Source organism: Eschrichtius robustus, chromosome 5, assembly GCF_028021215.1.
Source record: "Eschrichtius robustus isolate mEscRob2 chromosome 5, mEscRob2.pri, whole genome shotgun sequence".
Classification (NCBI taxonomy): Eukaryota; Metazoa; Chordata; class Mammalia; order Artiodactyla; family Eschrichtiidae; genus Eschrichtius; species Eschrichtius robustus.
In genome coordinates, this window is record NC_090828.1 from 58929633 (window position 1) to 58954588 (window position 24956).

General features: G+C 40.4%; 1 protein-coding gene across 3 annotated transcripts in view; it reads left to right on the top strand.

The window, feature by feature from the left end:
• The window catches only part of WIPF1 (WAS/WASL interacting protein family member 1), a 120006-nt gene extending 95260 nt beyond the window's left edge, over positions 1 to 24746 (top strand). For all 3 annotated transcript variants that reach the window (XM_068544889.1, XM_068544890.1, XM_068544888.1), the window contains 7 exons: positions 18 to 106; positions 4070 to 4199; positions 9565 to 9693; positions 12747 to 13538; positions 17269 to 17481; positions 18195 to 18308; positions 21704 to 24746. In XM_068544889.1, coding sequence (XP_068400990.1) covers positions 56 to 106; positions 4070 to 4199; positions 9565 to 9693; positions 12747 to 13538; positions 17269 to 17481; positions 18195 to 18308; positions 21704 to 21759 — 1485 coding nt within the window. In that variant the 5' untranslated portion in view covers positions 18 to 55 and the 3' untranslated portion in view covers positions 21760 to 24746. The remainder of the gene's footprint in view (positions 1 to 17; positions 107 to 4069; positions 4200 to 9564; positions 9694 to 12746; positions 13539 to 17268; positions 17482 to 18194; positions 18309 to 21703) is intronic.
• The last annotated feature ends 210 nt before the right edge of the window (positions 24747 to 24956 follow it).

The following is a 24956-nucleotide window of genomic DNA, read 5'->3' on the forward strand; positions in this document are numbered from 1 at the left end:
TCTTTTCGTTTTTACAGATTTGTCAGCCAGACTGCTGAAAGCGTAACTGTCCAGGATGCCCGTACCACCCCCTCCAGCACCCCCGCCACCGCCCACGTTTGCTCTGGTGAGTGGTTCTCCCCATCCACGGCCCATGCACGAAGCAAGCTAAACAAACTTGAACCTGGCACACATGTATTTGTTTTCAGTGTATTCACATTCTGGCTTAAATATGAATGATACGGTAAGCTTTCCAGGTGCTGGAGTAAGCCAGAGCCTGAGATGCAGCAGATAACAATACGAAAATGTTTTGTAGTCTAAGGTCTCATGTGATGCGTAGGAAACGCGTGGAATGTGGATTAGTTAGGTTCCCTCTGCCTCGTCCATCAAGGAGACACGTCCTGTTCATTTGAACACGCTGGCCCAAGACGGTTGGCAGGAGCGGTTCTGCCCAGCCTGCACTGTTTTCAGCTTCTAGCCTTTAACATCTGGGCAGGATAGTCCAGAGACCCAGTCTGTCTGTCTGAAAATGCATCCATTAAAGTGTCCTCCAGGCTCACTTTCTTTTTCTCTGCCTTTCGCCATCTTTCTTCCCACTCTGTTTTTGACAAATAACCCCCATCTTCCACTCCGCCCCCCCCACACACACTTACTTCGCCCTTTAAATCCATCCTCGCATTTCCATGTGTACTTTCCTAAGGAATTTCTTCTCTGGGCTCATCCTGGTCCCCTGATGGACCTGTCCTCAGAAGTTAGTGCACCCTCTTCCAGGAAGCCGGCAGCCCTCCCCGCAGTGATACGGAAGGTTTCCCAGACGCGCCCCCCCAGTATGTGAAGCCTTCGCTGCTAAAGAGCCTCCCAGTGATGGGCCCTTCACTTTTCACTTGGGGAAACTGGAGCTCAGAGAGGAGAAGTCTCTTGGCTAGGCTTCCATGGTACTCATTTTTTATAACCCATCTAAGGCTGGAACCTAGTTGGAAGAACAGACCATTGATTAGCTCGTTGCTGTTCCAAGTGTGATCCTCCAACTCCTGGTTAAAGTCCCCAAAAAATAAGTACAGAAATTTAGAGTAAGCGCTTAGAAACACTTATAGCAATCTGAGAGTGGTGTTATGTCTATTGTTTCTACGATTGTATTTTGTGTGTCTTTTTTAAACTGATTCATTTTTCTAATAAGTCATTGTTATTTTACAAAATATTGGTCCATGATGGATTGGAAATTTTTTTCTTAAAAATTCGTCCTTCCCTTAGATAAGTTTGAAAAGCTGTGATCTGGCTAACATAGAAGGACTAGTTTATATTTCCCCAAAAGTATAGGTTTTGCACCATCACTGAGTTGTATGTGCCTTGATTTTTTTTTTTTAATTTTAATGCTCATGTGATTAATATGTATTCTAAAAGTTGTAACTAGCACACCCAGGGTTTAATATTGAGTTAATTTAAAAGAAAATGTTCACTGAGAAATAGTATAGTAAATAATATAGTGAATTGACTTAATGAAAAATATTAAATAATAACACAGGTAGCATGAGAAGATGACAAAAGTCACAAAAGTTGTACCAGAATGGCTGAAGTATGGGACACCCTGGTTTATCCTATCCACTCATTTCTATCCATTATTACCTGACTAAAAGCAAGATCCTAGAGAGACAGGATATAGAGACGAGAAAAGGGAAAGGTTGGTGGCCATCGTAGGACACCATCCAGTGGAACAGCACAGTCAAGAGATAAGTCAGCACCCAAGGAGGTCAGGTGTCAAAATAAATTTTGAGGCAGAACAGGAGGCCAGGGAGGGCTGCTGGTCCAAAACCGTGAAGAGAACCAACGTGGACACGGCACTTAACCTCTCGACGCCTCAGGTTTTTTCATCCTTATAACGAAGACAATAGGTAATTCAAAAAGCTCTTTCTAAGATGTCCAAAGCACGTTGTTAAGTTATAAAAACAAGTTTCAGAGCAATAGAGGATGATCCCATTAGCAAAAGCGAACTGTATATGCAAAGAGCCTTTCTGGAACTGACTGCCAAGAAGCTCTTAACAGGCTTGCTTCAGAGGAGGGGTGGAGGCCAGTGGGAAAAGGGCATTTTATTTATTAATTTTTTTTCAACTGAGATATAATTGACATATAACATTGTATAAGTTTAAGGTAGACAGCACACTGATTTGATACATTTATGTATTATAATTACCACCATAGTTTTAGCTAATGCCTCTATCACTTCACATAATTATCATTTCTTTTTTGTGGTGAGAACATTTAAGTTCTGGTCTCTTAACAGCTTTGAAGTATATAATATAGCATTGTTAACTATAATCACTATGCTGTACATTAGATCTCCAGAACTTATTCATGTTTTAGTTGCAAGTTTGTACTCTTTAACACCTCCCCATTTCCGGGAAGGGGCATTCTAGACCCCGCGTTTATCCTTCTGTCAGGTTATAGGGAAGGCTCCGGAGTCAGGCTGCCAGGCTTTGAATCCGAGCTCCTCCTCTTACCAGCTGGGTAACCGGGTTGATGAGTTAACTTCCCTGTGCCTCAGTTTCCCTGACTCTAAAATGGAAGTCATGACTCCCAGCGTTGATGAATTAGTATACATAAAATGCTAAAAACGGTGCCTGACCCATAGTAAAAGCAATATAAATGTTAGCCGTTATTATCGTGAGCAAGTACTACTTTATAATTTAATTAAGACCCTTTCAGCTTCATACACAGAGATTCTGTTTAGCCTGCTTCAGGGTTTTTTCTTAGCTCTCCCTCTGCCTCTAACTATAATAAATAGCTGGGTCAGGTATCAAGCTAAACTTGCCCAGGTTTACTCCTTGTGGCCCTTGCTGGCATCTGTGAAATCAGAGCCTTTCAGAAGGGCTGGGGCGAGCCTCAAAGGACTCTCACGGCTGCCAGAAGTACCACTGGGTTTGGGGAAGACGACTGTCCCCGGGACCAGGCCAGACCGAGCCAGTTTCCAAGTGTGACAGACACGGGTACACGCCTACTTCCGAGTCCATTTGCTGGCCTCTTAGTGTTCCCACTCCCTAAAAGAACCCTGAAAAAACAAAATCCCAATTTCACAGGAAGAATCTTTCCCAGGAACTCTGAAATTATAGAAAATACCCAAAGGTTATTTTTTATGTTTTGGCTGCTCCTCACAGCTTGTGGGATCTTAGCTCCCCGACCAGGGATCAACCCCACACCCCTGCAGTGGAAGCACGGAGTCTTGACCACTGGACCGCCAGGGAAGTCCCCCCAGAGGTTTTAAAGCAGCACCTTTGTCAGCTGTGCTGTCTCTGTGGGCTAAGCTTTCAAAGGGATTAGGGAACTATGTTCAATATCTTATAATAAACCATAATGGAAAAGAATTTAAAAATAAAAAAATTTTAAAAAGGGATTAAACATCAGGAACACCTTAGGCCAGAGGAACATGAAGGGAGTTTGGGGGGTAATGGAAATGTTGTATATCTTGATTGTGGCGGTGGCTACACGATTGTATATGTTTGTCAGAATTCACAGGACTGTACACTAAAAGGGTGATTTTACTACTTGTAAATTATACCTCCAATCTGCCTTAAATTAAAAAGAAAAAACTCTCTTGTCAGTGTAACCGGAGGGAATTATTTTCTAAAATTTTGGTGGATTAAAAAAAAATACAGCTGACCCTTTTTGATAAAGACAATTTTCCTCTTGCACCAGGTTAGTTCCAAAAGACAAAGAGATGTTCTTCAGAGAACATTCTAGAGGATGAAGCCTCACAGTATCCTGCAAATTCCTTTCAGACTTAAAATTCCCTACTCGTTTCTAGCCATCCACCCCTTGCTCTGTTGGTTACGGCCAGATTGTGGTCTGAATTTGCAGAGACTTTTATCAGGGAGTGACTCTTCCTGCATTAAAAATGAATGTAATTTATTGCTGCATCTGCTCCCAAATGTCTGGGTCTTAAAAAGAGTGACATCGGGTCTAAAACTTGTAGAGAATTTACGGCCTATTGCCAAGAATCTTAATAACAAGCTCCCAATACGCTAGCTGTCCCCACCGCGTGTTGTAGTACATGATTTTAATTCAAAAGATGAATACGAGTTTGCGTGTTTCCTTTCAGGCCAATACAGAAAAGCCTGCCTTGAGTAAGTCAGAGCAGGCTGGGAGAAATGCTCTTCTCTCTGACATCAGCAAAGGGAAGAAACTAAAGAAGACAGTCACCAATGACAGAAGTGCACCGATATTGGACAGTAAGTGAAAAAAGTTATTTTCCATGGAGATAAATGGTTTATGACCTAACAATCAACTCTACTCTTCCCACCAAAAAAAAATTTTTTTTTTTTTTTTGGTTAACAACAGCTGCAAAGCTAGCAGAATAAGGGACTGTATCACTCATTGTAGGCCATGGCTCTGGCTTGGGTTCCCTCTAATGCTGCAGGAAGCCAGTATAATAATTCTTTGTCCAAGACACACACAGCAGCAATTCTCTGAATTATTCACAACTCTTTACAGCACTTTCTGGAAATTAACCCTTTGTTCATCTTACCACAGAGCAAAAGGCAGCATGAAATATGGAAAGAGCCCTAGTCTTGGAATCAAAGGATGTAGGTTCGAGCCCTGACCATCTCCAACCCTTTGTCTTCAATTTGTAAAATGGAGATAATACCTGTTCTACTGCCCTCACAAGTTTGTTGTGAGCAGCCAATGAGACAATGCTTATGAAAGTGTTTTGTTGCCTGGAATGTATAATTCAAGTCTAGTTATGATTATTTATTAGGGGGTTGGAGAGAGAGGAAATGAGATCACAGCTTTGCTTATTGACCCATCATAAATCTGAGATACTTTCTGGAACAAGGCAGGGTATGTATAAACAAACAAGTACCCACCATACAGGGCTACTTATTAACATTTACAACAGAATGAAACATTACAGATGGCTAGATCTACCGGAAGTTAATTATCGGGCCTCAAGACTATCACCTCACACTCCTCACACGTTTCCACTGCCAGCCAGATGTGCCCAGAATTCATCCTCAACCACAGATGCCACTTGGACTCAACAGGAATTAGACTGTCCTAAACTCACCAGAGGGAGCTTTGTAGACAAGTGAATAACGATGTAGGATTTTAGCCAAGTGGAGGAATTTCTAGGAAAAGTGCCTAACGAGTAGAAGAGAAAGATCAGCGTTAGGTGAGAACATTGGTGTGGGAGGAAGGTGGAAAAGAGGAAGACCAAGACAAAGGCCTTTGAGTTTTGCTCTGTTACCGGGCAAGGTGGTGCAGATGGAATGCACCACACCTCAGTGGAACTAGGGGGTCTTTGACTTTTGATGAAGTCTTACCTCTGGGTCAAAATGCCCACAAAATGGTGTGGTTATTGTATAATCAATCGCTTAGTTTTCCTGATCTGTGTCACAAGGTTCTCCCTGGGGTTGCCCAGCCCAGTCACTTCTTTCTGGGGAGCTTTGGTCCAATAGCCATTGAATCGTGGTGCCTGGGATGGGGCCAGAGGAACTCCACAAACTGCCAACCTCTAGACCAGAGCCCAGTGGTTCTCTCCACTCTGAGGGGGAGCCTAGGCTCTGGAGAATTCCCTAGATGTTGAAGGAGAATGGACAGTCTGGGGCCTAGTCCTGAATCCACTAGTGGAAGTTCATTATATTCTTCAAGAAGATACACTTCTCTCGTTAAATGGAAAAGAGTGTTAGTTCTCCCTCCCATCTGCTCAGTGATGTTTAAGAATGCACTTTGCTTTGTGGACACCAGATGCAACCCAATGCATGCCCTTGTTGTCCATGCACTTAACCGGACACTAACACTGTTGTTTGTTAGAAGCTCTTTGCAAGTGGCAAAGTCCATCCATGGTTTTGTATTTGTTTGCAGGTGAAACCTCCCTGGGTTCTATGTCAAAATGTTGACCATGGTTATACATGATATAACTCTTGAGGTCAGCTTTGTCCTCCAATTTAATTGTTAGCAGAGTGACCTGGAGCCAGTTAGCTATCCTCAACTAGTATAGCTTCTCTATCGGAAAGCTGTACAACTGCTGCAAGTTAAGAACACTAGTGGACGATGTCTGATAGAACAAGTTCATCGATCTCTTTGAATGTTCAATACCAGGTAAAGGTGTCTTACGAAATGCAGTATTCCAGAATGTATCGTTCATCAACGAATAACGTTTTGATGACAAGGGCATTATTAATATTATTGGCAATAATTAAAATTAGTAAAACTTTTAAATTTTATATGGAAGCAATTTTGCATACACTTCCAGAAATTGTTATTCTAATTTGATATATCGTACTAGGCGAAGTAATTCTTGTGAGTTCAGTATCAGATTGTTTCTTCTGTCAGCAGAGTTCCCAGAGTATCCCAGAAAGTTCCACACCTAGAAAAGATAGAGAGCTGACACAGACTTATGATCAATCTAATCCAGAAAAAAAGAAAACACAAATGAATAAATAGAGCTCAGAAAGCAGATTAAGTAAAAGATTCAAAGCAGATTTTCTAAAATTAAGGATGCTACAATGAAGTTATATGCTAAAACATTTTGAAATCTTAAAGAATTTAACTTTTTAAGAAAAGTACAGATTTATCAAAAATCATTCATGAAGCTTCAGTGAGCAAGGAAAAAGTTGAAAACTTTATCAAATTACTTTTCCTCTAAAAAGCTTTAGAGCCAGATGATTTTATCAGAAAATTATTTCAGATTTTAAGAAACAACAAATTCAAATGCTATATAAATCATTCCTAAATGTAGGAAGACATGGAAAGCTATCTGTTAGGTATAATGAGATTGGCATGGTCTTAATATCAAAACATGACAAAGGCAGCATATATACAGAAAGAAAGCTGGTGTATCAGTGTCTCAGGGGACACGTGGCAATGCCTGGAGGCATTTTTAGTTATCACAACTTGGTGAGGGAGGGTTCCTACTGACACCTAGTGGGTAGAGGCCAGGGATGCTGTAAACATTCTACAGGGAACAAGATGGTCACCCACCACAAAGAATTATCTGACCCAAAATGTCCGTAGTTCCAAGGCTAGGAAACCCTACTATAGACAACTTATGATCATAGACGAGAGGATACTAACTAAAAATCCAAAAACTCTAATTCAATAGTATATTAAAAAAATAATTCACCAAATCCAGAGTTTGTCTCATTTTTAATGTTAGAAAGTCTATATATCCATCATATCAAATAAGGAAAACCATATAATGATCTCAGTAGATCCTGGATAGGCATTTGATAAAATTCCATGCCATAAGAAAGTCTTAAAAACCCAGAGTGGAAGGATCCTTGCTAACCACGAATACTTAGAAAGAAAAAAGTTATTTCAAACCAACAGTCAGTATGTAACTTGGGGGCTTCCCTGGTGGTGCAGTGGTTAAGAATCCGCCAGCCAATGCAGGGGACACGAGTTCGAGCCCTGATCCAGGAAGGCCCCACATGCCGCCGAACAACTAAGCCCGTGCGCCACAACTACCGAGCCTGTGCTCTAGAGCCTGCAAGCTACAACTACTGAAGCCCGTGCGCCTAGAGCCTGTGCTCCGCAACAAGAGAAGCCACCCCAATGAGAAGCCCGTGCACCGCAACAAAGAGTAGCCCCCGCTTGCCACAACTAGAGAAAGCCCGCGCTCAGCAACAAAGACCCAATGCAGCCAAAAATAAACAAATAAATAAATTTTTTTAAAAATGTAACTTTGAAACATTAGAGGCATTCTCATTAAAATCAAAATATGATTTCCTTTATTTTTAAAATACTAATAACGTTAATAATTTATTTTTAAGATAAACATATAAATGTATATTTATTCTTTATAATTATTTTAAAATAAATTGTCTTTAAATTAATAAAACATTAATAACTTACACTGTTATGGAAGCTCAGTCATCAAAATAATTTCTTATATAAAACAGAAATAAGATACACAACTCTTAGAAAAGAAGGCGTACAACCTTTATTATTTGCAGAGCATTTGTCTACTAGAAAATCCAAGGTAAAAAATAAATTTTAATTCTGAAAATGCAGGAAAGTGATTTATTAGATATCAAATGAAATTTCCTGATGCCAATAATAACCAAATCCAAAATATAGTAGGAAAAACATTCCTTTCATAATTTCAACAAACAAAAATGTATTTGAAGTGACCCTAAAAGAACTATGGATGACCCGTATCATGAAAATTACAAAACTTTACTGAATAAATCAGAAGACATGGGAAAATATACCATGGTTCCATAAAGTCTAAATATCATGAAAGTGTCAGTTCTCCCAGATTAATTTGTAGAACTCATGTAATACTTACCAAAGACTCAACAAGGTTTTCCAGGGGTAGAACTTTAAACAGTACTTAACCTCATAAAACATATATACACACATAAATTGTTAAGAGACAATTTTTTAAAGAGGGTATAATCATGGCTCTAATACAGATATAAAATAAACATATATCAAAGATTTTATTTAGCTCATTAATTAATGAGGGAACCAATATAATGTTATCAATTCAAAGGAGAATTCAAAGTACCACACATATGTAGGCAGGTGAGTGTTGAAATGAATTTACAAATAGGTGCAAAACGGGTCAATCAATTGCATTACACTGAACACAACCAATATGCATTTCTATGGACAAATATCATTTGCATTATCAGTTTTGTACAATTTAATAGAGTTGCAGACTAGCTCAAAGGCAATGGGAAATAACCCAGAAGGCTAGACTGGATACTTAGTAATCTTTTTCTTTCTTCTTCTTCCTTTCTTTTTTTGTTTTCTTGTTTGCCTATTTTGAAATCTTTCACAATTTTTTGGCAACAAATGCAAAATAAAACAAAATCTTTGCATCGTCTCAAGTTGCAAAGAATTTTAAAAATGTTAAAGTCTACTGTTGGGTTTTATGATATTAAAAAATTGAAATCAACCTGGAAGGCCATCAAATAGGTAGATGGATAAATAAATTACAGTACATTCAGTGTTCTAAAACACAATGCAATCCTTTAAACTCATGTTTTCAAAAAATATTTAGTGACATGGGAAATGCTAACAAAGTACTGACTGAAAAAAGCAGGCTAAAAACTATGTAGTGAATTTGGTCATAAGAAAAAATATGTAAAATGAAAAAAAACCAAAACCTGGCAGGGAAAAATACACCAAAACAGTGGGTATTTCAATGAAGCAAAATTATGGGATATTTTATTTTCTTCTCCTTTATTTTTACTACTTCCTTTCTTCTCACCTTTTATTGTCTCTCCTCCTCCCTTAAGACTTTCTTTCTTTGAAGATACTTTTATTTACCAAATCCTATGATACACAATAGATATTAACTCATGTGGCAGCCAGCCAAGCGGGGGAAAGTCATTATCTATTACTGATTCTTCTACCACTGGGCTTGCGACTGCCCTGGAGTAGAAAGAACCCTCTGCTTTTCTGACGGGGGATAGGGTGAATCCTTAAAGTTCTACCCTTTAATGAAATTCCAGGTGTCCACCATGGGCTTAGGTTCTGCCAGCTCCCTGTTGTATCGTGATTGTTTACTTGGGCGAGGACTGGTGAAGTTCTCTGGTGGTGTCTTCATACATGTGTAAAGACTGTGTTTTCTTCCTTCTGCAGAACCTAAAGGAGCTGGTGGTGGTGGCGGAGGCGGCGGTGGAAGTTTTGGAGGGGGTGGACCACCCGGTTTGGGAGGACTGTTCCAGGCTGGGATGCCAAAGCTGAGATCCACAGCCAACAGGGAAAGTGGTAAGGAGAGTTTCCTTTTCTTAGTTACTGTAGACAAGGCTGAGTCTGGTGGTTTTGAGACTTGGCATCCCCTCTAAGGCACTGTGCCCTGTGAAACATTTTAGATTTCTTGAAATGTTAACACTGTTTTATAAGAGGGACTCAAGGGACTTCCCTGGTGGCGCAGTGGTTAAGAATCCGCCTGCCAATGCAGGGGACACGGGTTCAAGCCCTGGTCCGGGAAGATCCCACATGCCGCGGAGCAACTAAGCCCGTGTGCCACAACTACTGAGCCTGTGCTCTAGAGCCCACGAGCCACAACTACTGAGCCCACGTGCCACAACTACTGAAGCCTGCGCGCCTAGAGCCCGTGCTCCGCAACAAGAGAAGCCACTGCAGTGTGAAGCCCGTGCACTGCAACAAAGAGTAGCCCCGCTCGCCACAACTAGAGGAAGCCCGCACTCAGCAACGAAGACCCAACGCAGCCAAAAATAAAAGAAATAAAATAATTTTTAAAAAAAAGAGGGACTCTATTTAGCATCTCTTTTTTTTCTTCTTCTTTTTCTTTTTAACTCAGGATCAGACAGCTCCATCAAGCTGTTAAATATTTGCCCAGTGTCCTTGGGGCAACTTGTACTTTTTTGTACTTTTCTAAAGGGTAAGCTAGAGCGGGAAGAAAAGGAAGGAGCAAATGGGACTTGCCACCCCTGGAAACTCTGCCTGGTGACCTGGCAGATTCAGCTTTCTTTGTGAGGTAGTCTGACCCACCTGTCGAGTGTAGTAAATACTTATGTCTCTTTTCAAACACACAATGGAGCATGTCATATGGAATATAATTACATCTCTCACAAAATCTAAAAAGGTGTTTTGCCTGACAGACATTTGGCATTTCAGAGCTAGTGATTCTAAGTATTCTCTGCAGGAAGCCTTGGAAATGAGTCCTACAGGATCGTCTGTGAACACGATGGCAGAGGAAAAAGTTAAACCTGGTCATGCCTAAATAAAAAACCTCACAGAGTGTGTGAGGCTCTCCCCTGACTATGACAGCTCAAGGAATTTCACCATGAAACTTTATTTTTTAATGTTTACTGTGTTAGAAGAATGTTATTTCTAATTCTATGGTCTTTTAAAATGTCCCCTGGGAAAGTGTGACATTGTCACATTCATATGAAGATAAAGTCACTGAATCTTCAGGGCTACCTGGCTATTTTAGTTTTGGATTGTCAACATATAGAAGGAGACTCAAGAATATGAGAGCTTCTATCTTGCCAGGCCTGCATTTAAATTTGTTTATTTAAAACCCACTGAAAGGACTTGAGGCAACTGACAAATGCATACATTCAGTACTTTAACAGTAGGTGAAGAAATTCAGGCAAAAGACAACTGGAAGTGAAACAATGAAATGAAGATGGAATTTAAGTTAGTACACAAAATGCTATAGTATTTGCATAGTATACTATCTGCATAATGGGTCCCATCCCTGTAACGTATATGTGGATAGTAACTGCACCTTTAATCCAAACTTGGAAGGTAAAACTTATCACAAGTTGGTGACATAGAACTATATCACACAGTCAAGGAAAATATAGCTCATTTCTAGTGCTAAAGTCAAAATAAAAAAATTCTCTCTAGAGTTCACATTATTCATAAATCCAGCCAAATGTCTCTCATTGTGCCTTGGATAAAATCTGAACGCCTTCTGGCCTACAAGGCTCTTTATGACCCGGCCCCTGCTGGCCACTCAGGCTACGTTTCGTAGGGTTCTCCTCCATGCTCACTGTGCCCCACGCACATAAAAGCCTTGGTTTTTTAACTTGAAGCTCATTTCCACCTCAGGGCCTTTGCACCTGCTGGCCCTCTGACTGAAGCACTTCTCTTCCTCCTCTCCATGGCGGGCCTTAGCTCAAATGTCACATCCTCAGAAGGGCCACCCCCATCTATCCTGGCCTCTCTGGGCATTCTTCATCTCATCAGCCTATTTTAGTTTCTTTTTAGTCCTTATAACTATCTGAAAATATTTATGTTTACTGGTTTTTAGTTTATCTCCCCCACAAGAACGTAAACTACAAGAGAGCCAGATCTTTTCTGTTTTGTTTACTCCTCTGCCTCCAGCATCTAGAATAATGGCTGGCGTATAGTATAGCAGGTACTCAATAAATATTTGGTACATTAATTAGCTCATGGTTGAACTGGGTGAAGTTTTTTCAGACTAAGCATTTTTTGAGAATTAGTTTGGGTTCCAAGAGACTCTGGGGCGGTGGTTTGAGTTTTTCCATAACTTTGGTTCCTCTTTAGTTCTTCCCTTTGTTGAACCAAAGCAGTTGAATATTAATTATGCATTAATAGTAGGGTTGTTCTGTCCTGTCAGTATTAAAGTGGAAGTTGACCTAGTAGGGAAAAACGTTGTATAGTTGCCTACTTGTTTGTAGATTAAGACCATCCACTGGTGTCAACTCTTCTAATTAAACTTTGACAGTTTCTTTTTCCCTTGACAGTTTCTTATTTCAATCATAACTCTTCCACTATATTTTTCCATCCTCTCTTAGAAATTTATCTTTAAAGGTTCTAGGCAAGCCCTCCCATACAGAAACTTATATTGGGCTAACTAATTTCTTCATCTAAGATGGCTAAATTATTTTTCAAACCTGAGAGGTACAGGGTGGGGTTACAGGGATAGTGATGGGGAGAAAAGAAAATCATTAGCAGAAATCCCATGTACCAATGCCATGCTGTTCTCACCTCTTGTAATGAATGGGGATGTCTCCAGAACTCTTACCAACTTCCTCCTGGTTCTTGTCCATCCAGAATGCCAAGAGAGCTCTCCAGAATCCCTTTGAAAGCTGATGGGTTGTGGAATCTGGGAGTAGAAGAGAAACAGAGAGCTGTGATCTGTCCCTCTGCTTCCAGGAAGGACACACAGAACCTAGTTTATATAAATAATAGTTACCTATCGTTTACAGCATCTAGGAAAGGGCTTCCAGTAGCTGGCAATTTACTCTAGTTCTCTGATTTCCTTTAAGGTTCCTAACTTTCTGATTTTTTTTTTTTTTTTTTTTTTTTTTTCTGTTCTTCAGATTCTGGAGGAAGCCGACCCCCGATTTTGCCACCAGGAGGAAGACCCACATCTGCCAAACCTTTCTCCCCCCCAAGTGGCCCAGGGAGGTTCCCTGTGCCTTCTCCAGGCCACAGAAGCGGACCTCCAGAACCTCAGAGGAACCGAATGCCTCCCCCGAGGCCCGACGTGGGCGCGAAGCCTGATAACATTCCGCCTCCAGTGCCTAATACTCCAAGACCCGTTCAGTCAAGTCTGCACAACCGGGGGTCCATCCTAGTGCCCGGGGCCCCCAGGCAGCCCAGCCCCGGGCCGACTCCTCCCCCTCTCCCCGGAAATCGAGGGGCTGCTTTCGGTGGAGGCTCCACCCGCCAGACCCCGTCAGGCTCCTCCTCGCCCTTCTCCAACCGGCCTCCCCTCCCCCCTACCCCGAGCAGGGCCTTGGATGACAAACCCCCTCCTCCGCCTCCTCCAGTGGGCAGCAGGCCCTCCATCCACAGGGAGGCCGTCCCCCCGCCTCCCCCTCAGAACAGCAAGCCCCCGGTGCCCTCCACCCCGCGGCCTTCCCCCTCCGCGCAGGCCCCGCCCCCGCCCCCGCCCCCCAGCAGGCCGGGCCCTCCCCCAGTGCCCCCAGGGTCCAGTGGCGTCGGCGACGAAATCCCGAGGCTCCCCCAGCGGAACCTGTCCCTCTCGTCGTCCTCGTCGTCCTCGTCATCTGCGCCTCCCTTACCTTCACCCGGGCGGTCGGGCCCTCTTCCTCCCCCGCCCAGCGAGAGACCCCCTCCTCCGGTGAGGGACCCACCGGGCAGATCAGGTATGGCCAGAGCGCGGTGAGTTGTGCCCCTGTGACCCAGCCAGCCCAGAAGTCACAACCAACTGCACATGAAGAGAGCCCAACAAAAGCTTAAGAACTCTCAGGCTGCTTTGACCTTGGAAGTGACGCATAACCCACATGATTTCCTCTTGACCTCACGTAACCTCTGAGGAGAGTGGGACCCATACTTCTGTCCACGGTTCCCAAGTGAGGAGACTAAGTAACCAATGAAGTGAAATGATCCCAAGCGAGTTAATAAAGAATAGGCAACTAACTCACCTTCCATCTCACCACTCTACCTGCCATCTCCTGAAAGGGAATTTCTGCTGTCTTAACTGGGAACTAAATTCCCATCTCCTGCAGGAGGGCCCATTATTCCAACAAGAAGGGCAGTTATTTAAGAGTGAATGAACTTCTCCTGTACTTCTCTTCATTGGTCAAGCTTTGACACATACTAGAGTCCATTTTGCTGTCTGTTCACATCTCTGACACATAGATCCCTTGGAGAGTCAGATAAAGGTATATAAGGCCTTCTCTCCATAAAAATGCTCATAAGCATAAACTCAAAATTGCCTGCTGTTTCATGGATTGAAGGACCTGCTGAAGCCCTTCTGTGTCCCCACCCAGGGCTGAGAAGCCTGGATCTAAGGGGAGAACCTGCACAGTGTGAAATGAAGTGTGGGGAGTCTGTACTCTCTCTCCTACTTACAATAGGTGCTTGTTTGTTTTCTGTTTGTTATTGATGGATTCAGAAGAACTATCTAGTTTTGGAATTTAACCTTACCATACCTACAGGATGTCTGGAAATGGGGCATTTTTTGCTCTGTGAGAAGCTAACTGACCTTTGACCCCCTGACCTCAGGAACCTAATAAACACTTTTTTAAAACAGTAGTCCTCAAACTTGACCACATACTGGAATCACCTGGGAGCTGTAAAAACCACGATGCCTGGGTTCCTACCCCAGGGCTTCTGGTTTCATTGGTCTGGGTTACAAACTGGGCATCAGGATATGTGGAAGCTCCCTGGTGACTGTAATGTGTAGCAAAGTTTGAGAACCACTCCTTCAAACCACTTTGCCAGGGAGAGTCAGCTACAAATATAAAAAGTTGGTAGTCTATTCAATCTAGACATTGTGGCATCTCATTAAGTATGCTTCAATGAACAAATAAGAACAAGTAGTCAGATGAACGAAATGCATCATTTTCTTCTTATCCAACAGGTATGGATTTTCCCCAAAAATGGTTGAGCTGTTTGCTTGGTTCTACCAAATGATTTAATCAACAGATTAAATATTCCCCCAAATAGGATAGGCAGTGATATATATTTGTTGTTTCTTTCAATTACATTAAGTCATACCTGTTTATTATACAAAATACATAAAAGTATAATGAAAATAAAAATCATCTATAATTCTGCCACCACCATCATCCAGATATAACATTGTTTATATACCCTTTCAGTCTTTTTAAAATGCATATATATACATGTTTGCAAAATTAGTATCATACTACATATATTGTTTGCTAATTTGCTTTTTATTTAACATAGCTCATTAACATTTTCTGATATGACTAACTCTTCTTTTACAACCTGACTTCTAATGGCTGCATAATATTAAATCAAAAGTACCTTGGCTTATTTATTAGTCACGTGGTCATACAGGTCATCTCTAGAGTTTTGCTGTTGCAGATAATGCAGGGATACATTCTTGTAGCTAAATATTTGTGCACATCTCTGTGTATTTCTTTTGGATGAATTCCTAGGAATGGAATTTCTAGGACAATGGATGTGCATAGTAAACTATGGATTTCATAGGTATTGCCAAATTGGCCTCTAGAAAATTCCCACCAATTTACATTTCCACAAGGAACCTATGAGAAGTCATCAAGGGCCATCTATATTTTGAGAGGTGGCTTGGCTTCATTGTTAGGGGAGTGTTTTAGAATTTGACAGAATGGAGTCAAATCCTATTCTTCCACTCATTAGTGTACTGATTTGGGCTCTTTAACCTTCCAACACCTCTGAGGCTCACCTGCTGTCCTGACACTCCTCGGGGCTGTTGTAAGAATTAAATGAGACCAGTGTGTATAGTGGTTATCTTATTTCCCTGCATGTAGTAGCATTCAACAAATGATCATTTTCATTATTATACTGCCAACAGGAAATAGAAATCTGTTTTCTGTTATGCTTGCCTAGGTTTGGAGCAGAGGGCTGGAAGGTTGGAGAGTAAGGAACATGAACTGTTACTTTAAAAGAGAGATCAAGTTGATCAGGTTACATAGTACCAGGCCGCATAGTATTGGAAGTCTAGTTTGCATTCAGTGACAGTTATGTGGTGGTACTACCACTGCCATCAAGCCCACAGCGTGTGAGCCACTTCTCCCCCCAATAAATCTACTCATACTAACTGGGACTCCAGCAGTGAGAAGCAGATGGGGCAATAAATAAACCCTACCAGATTAGGCACTGAAGACTCCTTGAGAGACGAACCAGGGCTGGGCATGCCTCCCCACTCCGTTAGAGATCTGAGCCAAGACTTCCAGACAGGAATATCTTTGATGGGTGGGTCATTCACTTTAAGGTCCTCTAGTTGGATTCTGAATCTGTAATTAACAAGACATATTTATATTTATAGCACAATAAGACGTTGTGTTTACATAAAGATGTCAGCATGTTGCTAGTGGAACACACCGCTGAAGGTCAGGAATAATTACTAAGGCCATTTTGATTTGCATGAGAAATGCTCAAGTTCTTTTTTTCTTTTTAAAAATTTACTCATGACCCAAATAGCCTCTGCATTTGGAGGATGGGAAAAGCAAGATATGTTTCTTTGTACTATCAAAAAGAAGAATTTACTTTGAATTATTTACTAAGAACTTAAAATCTTCTGATTATACCACACCACTGCATTTTTAAAACATGGTTTCAAATACTATATAATACTTTTTATTTGCTTTTTGACTAAGTATTTCTGGCAACAGTGCAGTGAGAAAGGTGTTCCTTCGTAGACAGGAAATCAAGTTCCACAGGATAACCAGCCTGCACAGGGTCAGGATCCTGCACCAGCATTTATAGCCATGCACATTGATTAGCTGATTGTCACTCCCTCTGTTAGTCTGACTCCCCAAAGAGGAAGAACCAAGAAGGAACTCTTACTGTTCTCGGGATGACTGATGTTTGGTTTCCTGATCCCGCTTCTGCCTGGAAATAGATCATATGCATCACAGAAACGTGCTTGTATAATTAGCAATAATACTATGCATTTAAAGAACTTAGTCCCTCTGGAGACCTAAAATAAGTTCATAACTATCTTATTTTTAAAACAGCATTTACTTAATAAGTAACATGTCACAGTAATTAGTTCAACAGCTATTTAAAAGGAATTTTAAATGTTTTTTAAAGTATACAGTTGTCAATATAAACAGATGATTGATTACCTATTGTCAACTGCATCACCTCCAATCTCAATACTAACTCAAAGCCAAACAGCCATTTAGCTATCAGTGTGCACTTGTTCCATGTATGTGTGTACATTTGTGCATTTCTGTGCTTATATGTGTCTACTCATTTCTTGGCTAAACCTCCTAGGAAGTGTCCACCATTTCTCCACATTCCCTAGTAAAAGGGCATGTATCCAGCAGGCACTCAATAATTGCATGTTGATGACCATCATAATAGTAATGTAAGGTGTAAGGTATAGCACTAAATGTCATTTTTCTTTTGCTCCAGGCCCTCTCCCACCACCTCCTCCAATGAACAGAAATGGCAGCACATCTCGGGCCCTGCCTGCCACCCCTCAGTTGCCGTCCAGGAGTGGAATAGATAGTCCCAGAAGTGGGCCCCGGCCTCCTCTTCCTCCCGACAGGCCTGGCACGGGGGTGCCTCCCCCACCTCCACCATCGACATCAATTAGAAACGGCTTCCAGGACTCTTCATGTGAAGGTGAGGTGTGATCCCGGCTCCTTGGAAACGTACAAGCTATAGTAGGGCAGCAGTTGAATGGCAGGGGTGTTTGTGTCTGTTTGTGTGACCCTCACTGTTATCATACTGCACAGCACTAATCTAAGCACTCTAGGGCCCACCATGATTTCAAATGAAAAATAGTAATCCCCCTTCCTCCACTCCCCAAAAAGGCAGATCATTTTTCTCTGTTCCTTGTTTGAGTCTCATTTTGGTGAACTTTCCAGAGATTCCAGAATTCTGAAAAGAACCATTTTTGTAGCTAACCTTATTATACCTACCTTTCTGAACAATTCGTGGTGGGTAAGAGGCCCAATGGCCTGCAGATACTGAGCAGCTTATCTCTGCCATTGTTATCAGAGGGTCCGAGTTATTCCTCCCACTGGTGAAGGAATAATTAAGAAAGGCATCCCGAACCTTAGTCCCCAGCTCCTGAGAGGGACTGGCTGGGTCCTCGTCACTCTAGTTAAAGTCACTTGGATCTGTCTTTGGTTTGATACGCAGACCAGTATATTTTATCGCTGTGCTAATCAGTGACGTTTGTAGCACACTTCCGGCTTTTCTCTAAACCTCTAGACATAAAACCAGAAGCGATCTCTGCCGTTCTCTCTGTATTTCATTCTGTGCCTTTCATTACATAAGTCTTCAGAGCAGATTGTCTGTTACTGAAGATACTGTTTGTTTCTCTCCCTCAGATGAGTGGGAAAGCAGATTCTTCTTCCATCCGATTTCTGATTTGCCACCTCCAGAGCCATATGTACCAACAACCAAAAGTTATCCCAGTAAATTGGCAAGAAATGAAAGCCGGAGTGAGTATTTCTACAAGGGCAATTGGATGCCTTCATACTTGAGTAGCCTGGGTTATACACAACTGAGGGTTGTATAGGAAATCCAGGTCTCTTGCCTGGAGTGGGGTGATTTCAGAGAAATCGCTCCTGGATTTGGAACCATATAAATTCTAGTAAACTCCCCTTCTACACTCATTGAGGAAAATGGAGACATCTAGAATGCATATGAGAAATGATTATTTTAATGTGTCATTACAAGCTCAAAATACCTTTAGTTTGCTAGTAGGTTAAATTTTATTATTTTGCTTGTTTGGACAATCTTTCCCCATTTTGATCTTCCTAAGATGGCACAATTAGAGCCATCTTCTATTCCTACTAGTTTTGAGACTGGCAGAATGTCTCACTAATTATAACAAAAACTCACTGTAACTGCTTTGATTGTTTAAATATAATCATAACTTTACAGAGCATTACATGAAAATTTCAAGTATACCCATAATCTCTCCACATAACATAACAGATATTTTCATTTTACCAGGCTCTCTTCTAATTTTTATCCATCTAATTCTGATTAATTTATATAGTTTAATAATTATAGAGTATGGGTTTTGCTGATGAGATTTATATAACATTGCTGAGTAAACGCTTCCCTATTTTATCACATGGTTTTTATTCTACAGAATTCCATCAAGTCAGCATATAATAATTTAGTTTACCATTATTGGACATTTAGATTGTTTTTTTCCTTATAGATGTAATGCTACCATAAAGAAGTGAATCAATTTTCCCCTACTGAAAAGAAATACGTGAACAAGAAGAGGAAATAGAAAAACTAACATTTCACAACAATAAATGTATAGAACTAAGGAAGAATTAGCATGAAATATACATATATCACTGAGGAGGCCCCATCTTGTAACAGCCTTAGCTTCAGAACCGAACTCCCAAGCCAGAAATGAGTGGAGAAAAAGTGTTTGAGCATGTCAAAGAACTGTCACATGACCCTAGCCTTGTCCTCACTGCCCAGCAGAGCTCCTTCACGTACTCTGAGCCTACTGACTCTTTCTTAACACACAGTTCTTAATTTTTGCTTGGTTGGTTCCCAGCCTTAGAGCAGATTAATATCAGCTGAAGTCAAGGTTGGTTAGAAGCAAAATCACTGACTTCGGGGAGAACAGATAGGCGGCAGTCTTGGGTTAAAGGAGGAGCTAGGAACACAGAGCTCTGCTAGGTATCACAGCACTGGACAATGCAGATGTTTCTGTTGGGTTATTAAGAACCAGACGAATTGTGCTTTGTGCTTCTGTTGAAGAATTCAAAGAATTAGAAAATATTTTAGAAAAATTTCCCTGAAAAAAATGCCAGAAGTGAACAGAATATTGCTGCTTGAAAGGACAAGTTTAATTCCTAGAGAAACTTATTTATGTGGAATACTGCATTCTAGATGATGCCTAATAAAAGAGGCATAACTGTAATAAAATTATCATACAAGAGTTGGTGGTTGAAATTTTTGGTGAAAAAGTCTTCACGTGGGTACAGTATCCTTGAGTTCTCTCTCTCCCCACCCCACTCTGTGCTATTTGTATATTTACGTCAATAACAGAACCATCCTCCCCAGCCCCTCTAGATTTTTAATTTAATAGCTGAACACATTCCTTCCCCCCAGCTTCCTGTCTTTATGACTGTCCGCAGCTTGAGGATTGGAACTAGGCCCTGCTCACTACCGCATCTTCCGAAAGTGGCACAGAGCTTGAAATACAGCAGCATTTAAAAATATTTCTTAGATCGGTAAATTAATTTCCACAGCCCTCCAAAAATGTTTCTGTAGGTTCAAAAAAATATTTCTAGCATTGGGCATGTTTAATATTTTATAATGATAACGGATCATCTCTCTAACACAAATAAAGTACTATGGAGTTGTTTTATCCTGCTCCTGTACCTGCCTCAGCCTCCAGGCCCACTGCCTGGTAGGGCACCCAGACAGCCCTGAACAGTGCCTCCTAATTGCAGCTTTGCACAAGGCCAGCCCTTGTTTTGCTCAACATTTGCGGTGTGTCAACTGACAGTCAAGGCTCCATGACAGATAGCCGATTTACATCCAGATGAGTCTTTCCTCAGGTCCCTGCCCAAGAAAAGACTTGGTTGGGATAAAAAGAGGAAGAGGCAAGGTAATGGACTGCCACTGTTTTCCTCTAACTAACTCCTCCCCTCGCTCAGAGATTTGTTCTAACTCAGGAATCCCGCAGTGGGCTACTTTGGTTGCTGTCAGGGAAGTGGTGGCCTGCTGAGGAATCCATCAATGCCAGTGCACCTGAGTCTCAGAACCGTGGCCTTAGCAGACCTACTCGATGGACACGAGTCCCTGGTAGACCTACTCACAGCATCTGAGCACCTGGCTTCATGCCTAACACCTGTTAGATCCTCAAAACAAAATGTGCATGGGACAAATGAATTTTTTAATTGTGAATGGATTTTAAACCTAGTTATGGCATGCTGACAGCCCATGAATATGCATAGTTTTTAAAAGAACACTATCAATAGAGTGAAGAGAAACCCCATGAAATGGGATAAGGTATTTGCAAATCATATATCTGATCAAAGATTAATATCTGGAATACATAAAGAATTCCTACAATTCAACAACAAAACAACCCAATTTTTAAAATGGGTTGAATACTTGCATAGATATTTCTTGAAATAAGATATACAGCTTGCCAATAAGCACATAAAAAGATGCTCAACATCACTAATCATTAGGAAAACACAAATAAAACTACAAATAAAACTACCACTTTACACCTATTAGGATGGCTGCTATCAAAAAAGCATTGTTTAGAAATTAGAAGATACCTAAATGCCCAACAAAAGGGGAATGATTAGATAAATAAACTCTAGTATACTTATATAATAGAATGCAATGTGTCATTAACAATTATATTCGTAAAGAGTAGTGACTTTGAAAAATGTTCAAATGGACTATATATGATCCTGTTTTTGGAACTGTTTATATATGGAGAATATACACATAATGTTACTGGTTATCTCTGGGTGGTAAAAGCGTTGGTGAATTTTTGTTTTGTTTTTCTCATCCATATTTTCTCAATCTATAATATATATGTATTATATATAATGTATAATCACACGTACTATGTGAAGAGAAAAAAAGTGACTTTTTAAAAACTTTAACTTCGCATAAGTACTTGGTAGCCAGTGGTAGGTCATCCTTCTCTAGTAAAATTTGTTCAGATCCTTACTTGCTTCTTCCCTTCGTTTCTCATGCACATGTGCAAGTTATTTACAGCCTTGATCATGGGGTGGGGGCGGGTAGCGGGTTCTTTTGCAACCATTCTTAAGTCTTACAGTGAGAACATAAGCTTTCTAACCAAAATTTATATTTTGTCTATTTTTTCATCAAGGTGGATCCAACCGAAGAGAAAGGGGTGCCCCACCCCTTCCTCCTATCCCGAGGTGATCTTTGCCTGCTCTTCTCCACCCAAGCCCAAAAGCTCCTTCTGCTGTTGCTGTCCGAGTCGCACACCCTCCTTCTCTTGTCTTCCCTTGTCCCCTTCATGATGGCAATAGGGAAGAAGGGAGGTGATGTGGGAATGCGTGTGTGCAGGGTGGGTATGCAGTAAAGAAATGCACCTCGCTTTTTATATTGTGTATATTCTTAAAGCTATTGCTTGCTTCAGCTATAGCCTGTTGGCTGCTTTGGGGATCAATATAGGCTTTCGTGGCAAGTAGGCAGCGATGAATTGTGTCCCAGCTTTCAACCAATGAAATTCAAACATTCACTGCTTTTTTGCTACAGATCACAATATTAAGGTCCCTGAGAGCTGTTTTGCTTCCCTGCCTTTTTTGCATGTTTGGCCTCCTGTTTCCATGAACCACAGACCACCTAAGCAAGTTGCTCATGTGAAATGTTTGCAGTTACAGGCTGTCCAATCTTTGGCGGTCTGGGACAGAGCTGTCCAATAGAAATATAATGTGAGCCACATATACAATTTTACAATTTCTAGTAGCCACATTAAAAAGAAAAATAGGTGAAATTAATTTTAATATATTTTATTTAACCCTGACATCCAAAATATCATTTCAACCTTCAATCAATATAACAATTTTAATGAGATATTTTATATTCTTTTTTTGGTACTAAGTCTTCAAAATCTGGTATGTATTTTACACTTAGAACACATCTCCATTCAGACTTGTCACATTGCAAATGCTCAATAGCCACACATGGTTGGTGGCTACCATGTTGGACAGCGCAGGTCCAGAAGATAGAGGCTAGTGCAAAAACCTCTTGTTTAAAAAACAAAAAAGGCAAGATGAGCTTTAGCAATTCAAGAGGTAACTAAAAATAAAGTTAGGACCCAACACCTTGTTTGGCAAACAGCTTTCCTTAGATTTTGCTCCCTTATTTTCCCTCTTCCCTGGAAATCTGTATACAGATGTTACTTCACAGTACCAAGGTCAGAAATTGATATAATAGGGTTTACAGTCATGTGGAATAAAGCCATTGGAAAGAAACTGAAAGCCAGTTGGGGCTCTGGGGCTTAGAAGCAGCTGCCTTGAGCTCATCTGTCGGTTGGCCTCCTGCCTTATGCATCGGAAGTGGCTTCATTCCTCTCCAGCCCAGCTTGCTCCTTAGGGCAGGAGGCTCATAGGCTCCATAGTTGTGGGGAAAGTCAGGGAAAGGTAGCAAATCAGAAATGTGGAAGAAGGGGACAGTTTTGAGTTGATGGACAAAACTCTAAAAATCTAAATCTGATGATTATGGGGTTGAGAGAAAGAGACTGCTGCAGGAAATTGGAGGGAACTTGTTTTGAATCTTTCTGGGAGAATCATTTGCCTTGGATCTATGCAAATAAAGCTCCCCCAGAGGACCATAGGGATGAGCCAGCCTTGCCCTTTTTGTATGGTTTTGTTTACAAAACTTTACTGGGACTTCTAAATCTAGCTATACACTTGGAAAAAAAGATTTCCATTTAGATGTTTTATATGGTTAATTATGTTTAAAATTTACCATTACTTATTTTTTTAAAGTTCACGGCTATATATGTATATGTATATCTACCTAAACTTTGTATTATGGTTTCAGTGAATTGTTCATGTATTACTGGGAGATGCTAACAAGAAATCAATCCAAAGAAAAATTTGAAAGAAGCATTCCTATTTATAGAATAAATGTTTCATTTATATAAAAGCAAAAGAACTTAGAGTTCTAATAATGGGATGTCTAATAAATTATGAAGTTGCCCATTTGAATCTGTTGTATTTTTATAACTTTCCTTGCCAAAGTCCTGGGCTTATTAAGTACATTGGAGAATTTGGGTTCCCCGCCCACCACCATTAATTTGTCTTTCACATGTTCAGTCGGGGGCCTTTTCCCAAAGAAAATCAAGAAACATAAAGGTGTAACAAGCTTGGCAAAGTATTTTCAAAAAAAGTTTTTAATTTCTAATATTTTGGTAATATAGCAGCATCATTTTATTTTGAATTCTTTGATCAGATATCAATAGTTGGTAAAAATCCCTATGATAAAACCTAATGACCCACTTCAGAAAAGATGGAGTTGGGCCTTCCTAGCAAATATGGCAGAGAAAAGTCTGACCCAAAGAAAATGGGTCTGAATTTTGTAAGGTGTAGTAAGTATGGCCAATTTCCTTATATATCCCAACTTTGCAGATACCATCCTAAGTTTGAAACAGGGTCACAGCTCAAAGTTGCTATTCATCCAGGATAGAGATGTTTTAAAATGTATTTTTTAAGTGAATATTCCATTAATACATGTACACCGTTTCTTTGAAAGTTAGAAACCTAATCACATCCCAAAGTTTGAATAAGTTCTATGCTAAAATCTTCAACTATGGCAGATCACAAAAATTAATAGTTACTTCCCTGAAACCAGAGCTTACATATGTTTTTTCCCCATAAAATTTCCAGATAAATGTATTCAAGATGCAATGCAGTATCTTAATATTCACATATTTTATATTGAAATGTATTACAGTATTAAAATTCCGTGTTCAGTATTTATTTCAGTATGCATTTTATTTAGTAAAAACCAAGAAAAATGTTTAATTCAGTGGTGCCTTACTTGGTGATTTGCAAGAAATTGACTTTTTATGTCTAAGTAGCAGATTATTTGCATATTTGTAAGAACTGTTAGGCCTTTATAGTTTAACTTGTAATACCAATTTTGTTATTTTAGTAGCAGAAATGTGATGACTGTTAAAGTGCCCAAAATTTTCTGGCATGAAATTAATTTTTCCCTATTTATAGTCAGGGACTGTAAAGAAAGAAAATGTTTTTCATACCACTGCATTATGTAAACATGCACGTTTTGGTACCTATGTCATCAGGGTAGTTTATATGGTGGGGTAGGACCTACCCTAGACATCTGTGTCTTTGTAAGTTAGCCAGACAATAAATAAATGCAGAATGATAAGACTGTCATCTGGTGGGTTTTATTTTAAGTACTCTCTATGCAAATATAAATAAATGAAAAAGCAAGTGTCTGTTTTCTGCTTTATACTCTGGTAAAGAAAGACAAACTCAAAAAAAAAAAAGAAGAAGAAGAAGGTCCACAAAGTAAGTAAATATTCAGCGCATCCACTTTCTAATCCCCTTGATTTCCTGAGAACTTGCGTTTTAGTCAAAACCTGT